The 7,212-nt window shown below is 32.5% G+C and overlaps 1 protein-coding gene across 1 annotated transcript in view; it reads right to left on the reverse strand.

Moving 5' to 3' along the window:
- LOC109820076 overlaps nucleotides 1-5,973 on the reverse strand; it is a 7,543-nt gene extending 1,570 nt beyond the window's left edge. Inside the window, exons 1-6 of the mRNA XM_020386146.1 lie at nucleotides 5,896-5,973; nucleotides 4,377-4,773; nucleotides 2,671-2,742; nucleotides 2,478-2,542; nucleotides 2,187-2,343; nucleotides 619-699 (exon numbers count right to left, since the gene is read on the reverse strand). Of these exons, the coding sequence (XP_020241735.1) occupies nucleotides 619-699; nucleotides 2,187-2,343; nucleotides 2,478-2,542; nucleotides 2,671-2,742; nucleotides 4,377-4,685 (684 nt within the window). The 5' untranslated portion in view covers nucleotides 4,686-4,773; nucleotides 5,896-5,973. The remainder of the gene's footprint in view (nucleotides 1-618; nucleotides 700-2,186; nucleotides 2,344-2,477; nucleotides 2,543-2,670; nucleotides 2,743-4,376; nucleotides 4,774-5,895) is intronic.

The following is a 7,212-nucleotide window of genomic DNA, read 5'->3' on the forward strand; positions in this document are numbered from 1 at the left end:
ACATATTAAAAACTATAATATATTATATAATATTAAAATATTTATAATATATTAATTTATTAATAACATACTAGTAATAACATAATATTAACATTATTAATAATATTATATTATATGAATAATATAATATTATATTAATAATATTATAATATTATATTAATAATAAAATAACATTTTTTTAAAAATATTAATATAATGTACAACAATAACAAATTGATATACCAAAATAATTAAATATATAATTATTTAAAAATAATATGTAATAATTATAATATAATTTAACTCATTAAAATACAATATAATATTATAATACATTATAAAATATTATATTACATTACATTTAATACTTATAATACTATAATAATATAAACAAAATATTATAACATTTTATTTACAATATATTTTATTGTAATTAATATATAATATATTAATAATATGTTTAATACTAATGTTATAATGAGTTAAACTAGTGTTGACTAAAAATACTTAGCATGGTGTTTTGAAAACATTTTAAGGAAAAAACACAACACCATAATGTTTTTTTATAAAAACACAACAAGGAAAACACCATGAAATATTGAATTGAAAGACTACAATTTTCATCGTGATGGATATTACAGAAAAGTATGCAGAGGCATCGTCATCTCCATCACCATCAGAAATGGTCAAGGCATGCCTCAACAGCAAGAGAGCCATTAGCTGGAAAAGGGAAACATTAAACAGATCAATTAAGTTACCACCACGTCAAAGGATAGGAAAAAGAAAAGGTTTTGTGCTGGTGAGAGAAAATCTTAAGTGATCATAAAGAAAACTTTTAAAAACTATATGAATTAGATTAAATTTGGAACTCACACCCCACCCAAAAAAAAGAGAAAGAAAAGATAAAAACTTCAGAGTCCATAAAAATAAAGAACATTATTCATTAATACATGAACAATTCACAAAAAACAGTGGAACTTTGTAGAGAATGATTAGCGAGGCCATGCCTCTTATTGTCTCATACAAATATTTATTTTATAACAAAAGAAATAAACCTGTAAATATAGTAAGTTCAAGGAAGTACTAAAGTAGAGGTCCATCATTGATAACACATACGAACAATAAGAAACACATTAGCAATCCATAATGTATTTATATCGTATCCGCATTCGTCAAATATATATTTTAACCTATGATAATGATGCAGCTCAATCTAGTGATACAAGGGGATACCCTCATATAAGAATGATGTGGCTCAGTTTCAACCAAGTGATAAAAGAGTGAGATCCTCGTAATAACACTTGCTTGAGATTGTGTCACATCACTGTATATGAGGTATATGAGGGAATCCCCTCATGACCTATGATACCCATTAACCTCATACACAAATATACGCATACGAATACATATATCATAACCACATACATTAAGTTAATCTATTGTTCAACAGCCTCCAATGTCGTCTTTTTCTTTTTTTAGGGAACAGCCATAGCTTACTTATACTAACCAAGTAGAATTGTTACAAATACATGAGGGGCTTAAAAGCTCATTTGGAATGTTTTGAGAGCCGCAGGTACTGTTCAACCCAGATTTGAATACAATCCTGGCAGTTATGTGATAAGCTTGGTTACAAGTTCTTGGAATATGCTGAAATGGAAAAAAATTGGAATGTCGTCAAATAATTTAACCTACACACACAAATATACATATGTATACGCGTGCATGTGTGTGTGCGCGTGCGCATGTATACACAGGTCTTGATGTAGATTATAACTGATTATATGTGATAAACTATGAAATAAGAGCAAAAATTAAATCGCTGCCTGCTGTTATGGAAGCTGATAAATATACTGAATAGAATGGCAATGCTGCTGGAGTGGTCCTCACTTTAGCTTCTTGACCCTTTACAAGTTTCACTCTCAGACTAACCAAAGGAGTGTGCTATGCAGCTGACAAATAATTGTGCAAACAACATTAACCATACGGAATAACAGTTGAGAGGATTAAATTAACTTGTGCATAAGAGGGCATAAGCAGCAAATGCGACATATTGTGAATAGTTTAATTAAAGAATGATTCAATTTCCTAAGGATACTAAACAGATACGCATAAAAAAATAAGTACTAGAGTTTTGATACTTTAAACTTCATGATTTACGCCTCAATGTAAAATTAATTAAACAGTATAGAAATGAAAAAATGGCTCACAATTAGAGCGACTGAGCGGCAAAATGCAGCACCACTGGCATTTGTAGAAGCATACTCATCATATTCAGCTTCAAGAATATGGCGTTGTGCTGCCGCCATAGCAAGGATCCGTGGATCATGCAAATCCAATGGAGTACCAGTGACAGTCCAACCTCCACTGTGAAGATACAACCAAAGCAGATATTTAAAAATACAATCAAAGAAGGCAGTTGAATCTCAACCATAGTAGATAAAATTTACCCAACATATGAACTGCAAGTATAAACTAAGAAAGGAACTATACATATATACCTAATATCAATTGTTGTTTCATCTGGATTAGGTTGTGGAAGTGCTGTATAGTTATGCTTGTATGCCTGAAAATTGTAAAAATTACCTACTAGTTATGACAAATACCAATTTATGCACTCTTGGGTAAGATATATCATAAGTACGAAGAAAGTTAGGGTGAAAATATTAGCAGGAAACCCAAATTAAGATTTACCTCGTGGCAGATCTCACAGATTATATCTCCTTTCTCATTGCACCAGCGCTGGACACATGCCCTATGAGCATACTGTCAATCAATTTATTAACAACATCATCCACCACTATTAATTATCAAACAGGATACATCTTTAAATAAACGACAGAGAAACTAAATGCATAATCTATATAAATCTATATAATTTAAATGACCAACAGAATCTCAGATTACATCTAACCAAATAAAGGTTGTGTCATATATAATGTCATATATAACAACTAGACAAATAGACCAGTTTACTGGTTCTCATAAGTCATTGAATAAGGGGGTGTTTGTTTCAAATTCTATAATTTTAGGATATGGATTTCACTATGAGATTTAAAATCCATAGGTGTTATGTTATGAGTTGGGATTTCTAAAATGTTGTTTGTTTCATTAATATTTTGGGATTTGGAATACTACAATTTGTAATATTTTGTTTGTTTCAAGCTCAAATTGTAGCATTACCAAATGCCAAAATTTTGTAATATGATGAATATGCTATCTTGGTGAGATTACCTCCCACAAAAAGACAAAATTGGGATTTGTCAAATCCTCTCCAATTGAGAGGGAAGCACACTCATTTATGGGATTTGTCAAAATCCTCTCAATTGGCAAATTCTAAAAATTGGACACTTTTTGTACTTTTGGGATTCAATATTCTAAAAAATTTCTTAAAACAAACACCATATATGGAATCCCAAAATACAAAAAACTCACTTTTTGATCCAAAAACTTGTAATTCATACCAAATGCCAAAAATTTTGGTGAAACAAACACCCCCTAAAAGAATAATAGCAACGCATATAAATTTAACTATGAAGATCTTAAATACCATACAACATAAACATATACTCTAATAATCTCTCCCCAAGAATAATATAAGGGGAAAAGGATTCTATACTCTAAATCATCACCTTCCAAGAAACAGTTCTTGACATGGTGAATTCGTTATCGAGGAGTGACTTCAAGAAGTGCAGATAGTGAGTGATCCTTTAACCTGAGTGACTATAAAAATGTTCTTTGAATTTACTGGGTCCAGCCTGCCAAATCCCGCCAAACTAAAATGGAAAGGAGATTAAATGGTAAAGAAGATAGGGATAGCCTTCTTTATTATGAACCACATAATGTTAAAAAGTTGTTTTAAATAAAAACACATGTATGACAAAAGTTCTGCTAACTACAATAACATTTCAAATAGAACATTAGTTATTAGAAGATTTAAATTAATTCACCTTGTTCCTTTAGCCTTAATCATGTCTTGTGCATTGATATGGGACACCTTATCATGGTTCATGGATCCTAACCTAGGCTGCAGAAGTCCATTAGCAATAGATATTTTTCCTACTACATTTGTAATTCATGTCATTCTAAGCAATAATCTAACTTACTCAAAACCATAGGTGGTCCAAAGCAATTTTCCCCTATATTTCTTGGCATGAGCATTCTGCTCCTAGGGTCAGAAGACCGGGAAGGATTAGCCACCATCAACATTGATAGAGAAGAACTCTCAAATGTAAGATCATTAGCCATGAGCAACACAAGTAGAAAATCTCAGATGAGATCATCACATAAGTAACCACAGAACTATAAGAAACCTAAAACTGCCAAAAGAAGCAACGAGAACAAAATAGAATATTAAGTACTTATCTGTTTTATTAAGGATTAAAGTTTAAGGGGTATACCTTCAGACTGCCACTACAAGCACAAGGAGTCTCCAGGTTTTTAATGTGATCTTCCTCCTGGCATATCCTACATTCTACCATCTGAATGAGCGGGTTTTCCTCCTCAGAACTACCGATATTTTCTTCCTTATCATCATTAGTGTTACAACTCTCCGTTGATGGTGCTGGAACAGAGGGAACAACAGCATGCGAAGGTTCTCCAGAAGTTTTTAACGTGTTACAACTCTCAGAATAAGCAGCTGTTTGTAACGTTTCAACAGTCTGTGGGGTTACAAGACGATCCACATACAATACCAGGTGATCTCCCATTGCCAAAAGATATCTTTTAGACAGCTATAGCACAAGAACAACTTTTAACTAGTTGCGTTTCTGCGATACAACAATCTGATCTGGCTTCCTGCAAGAACCAATTCAGTACTGGCACTAATTCTTCAATCAAAGCTTAGAAGAGGAAATAAAAGCAGCAGTCCTTTTTCTCTGACAACAGAAGCCTTAACCTATCAGAACCTTTTAAAATAAACCTCACAAATTCAACCCCAAATAAACTGTTCCCAGAAGCGCTAAGGACAGAAGGGTGGTTTTCCATTTCCCCCCTTCTTTCGCTTCCTTTCTTATGTGTATCTATTTATGTTGCTCCTGTTGTTTTCCTCAGAAATTTTACACCTATACACAGAGACATAGATGTGTATGTGTGTGCGTATGTCTACGCATATGTGCTAAAACATTTTCAGAAAGCAGCTAGCTAGTATAGTATCAAGATTTCAATTCACCTTGCTCTGATGAACAAGATCACCTAGATTTTGGTATAACCATCCATGTTAAAGGAAACCAAAATTTTACAAACATCGAATGTATTCATCAAAATGGAAAATTTCTAAAAGACAGGCCAAGTGGTTTTCCCGAACTGAAGTAATCATCAATTAAGAGTTCTAGCAACATAATTCCTCCAATCAGCTAAATATGGTCGACATACCCCTCGAAATGAATACACCTCTGACCTCAATTCTGAAGAACTATAAAAAATTCTAATGACTAATAGAAAAACACAAATTTTATCAAAAAAAAAACACTAAATTTCCTCCTAAAATCCAAGCAAGAAATCCCTTTGCAAAACCCCCGAAACATTTCCCTCCTTTCTTCACATACAACATTAGCTGGTCTCCTGTTAGCCAAAGTTTCTCCCTTCAGAAAACTATTACCACCAGAATTCCTCTAATCACCTAACATTCGTTAAAAAAAATACCAGCATATAGTCTAAACCACCATCACATAAGCATGAAACGAGAGAGGAAGTCTTTTCTTTAGCTGAAGGAACAAAGGGCAAATCCTTCGCTTCTCTTATAAAAGCCCTAAGCTTCCATAAATCCAACAAGCAAACAGTGATTATAGAAACCAAAGCAAACCCTAGATCAGCCTAAACCCGCCATTTTCATTAAAAATCAGAAAAGTTTCTACAAATTCAAACGAGGGTATAATTCTGCAAAAGAAGATTCAACGAGTAAAGGGGGGGGAAGCTTGCCTTTTTTCTGGTCCAGCATGAGAATGAACTGAAATCGAAATATTTTAGGTACATAAATTTTGGTAACGCGAGGCGAGACTCTGAGGGCCCAGGATAACGTCCGTTAGCTGGGGGTTGCTGATTTCCGTCGGATCTACTAACGCCGTTAGGTCAGTTTTGTCCCCACGGGGGCCTTGCATTTTTTAATACTTCGGCGCCCCTTGGGGAGTATCTTCGGTCGGAACCTGCCACGTTTGGCTGTGATTTAAGGAAATTTTGAGGGCTGAGATGTAAAAATAAATAAGTTTGATCGTTGATAAGTAACGAGAAAACTTTATTTTTAATACTTTCTTAAAATGATGACATCGTTAGAGCATCTCCAAGGGATCCTTACAATGTCCCTTAATCTAGGGGGAGTTTTAAGGGAGTGGGAAGTTCTCCTCCAATGGTTCCCCCTTAAAAGTCCTCTTACCCCTTAATTATTCATATTTAGTGTTTTAATTTTATAGATTAAAATTTAATTAAATATATGGTTTATTTATAAATGAATAAATAATTAAATATTAATAACTAAAATTAAATAAATAATTAATTTAAAGTAAGAAATTATCTTATATAATTATTAAATTAATTAATCATATTAAAATTTAATAAATAATTAATTTATATAATAATTAATTTATATAAATCATGTTAAAAGTATTAATTATACATTAACTATATATTAACTAAATTTAATTAACTATACATTAACTTTATTTAAAAAGAAAATATTAATATAAAATTATAAGGGGAAGGTTAAGGGACTTTAACCTTCCCCTTAATTTGGGGAGGGAGTTAAGGGGTTTGGGGTGAAGGGGAAAGTTTTCCGGCCCCTTGGAGCACCTTCCCTTTCATTCTCCCTTAATCTAGCTAAGGGGCCGGATTTTTCCGGCCCCTTGGAGATGCTCTTACTTTTTAGATATTTTATCAACCGTCGAGGTTCTGAAGTAGCCTAGAAATAGGTGAGAAGTGTATTCATTAGGAAATAAATAATTTTCCTTATTGATATTTTTTTATTAATTACTTCCTAATAACGGACAAAAAAAGGAAGAATAAGAAGTACAATTTTGACTGTTTCAAAAATATATATAAAGCAAACAAAAAAAAAATTACTTTCACTGCTTACCTAATTCATAAATTTAAAAGTTATATTTTTGATTTATTTCATACTTATGATAGCTTTGTCAAACCAAACCGACCCTAAAGCGGGGAAAAAGAGAGAGAGAGAGAAGGAAACCGAAGCAGAGTAAAGGCCTGTTTGTTTTGCTCAAAAAAATGAGAAATGTCCCGCCACCT

The sequence above is a fragment of the Asparagus officinalis genome, chromosome 8, assembly GCF_001876935.1.
Source record: "Asparagus officinalis chromosome 8, Aspof.V1, whole genome shotgun sequence".
In the NCBI taxonomy this organism is placed as follows: domain Eukaryota; kingdom Viridiplantae; phylum Streptophyta; class Magnoliopsida; order Asparagales; family Asparagaceae; genus Asparagus; species Asparagus officinalis.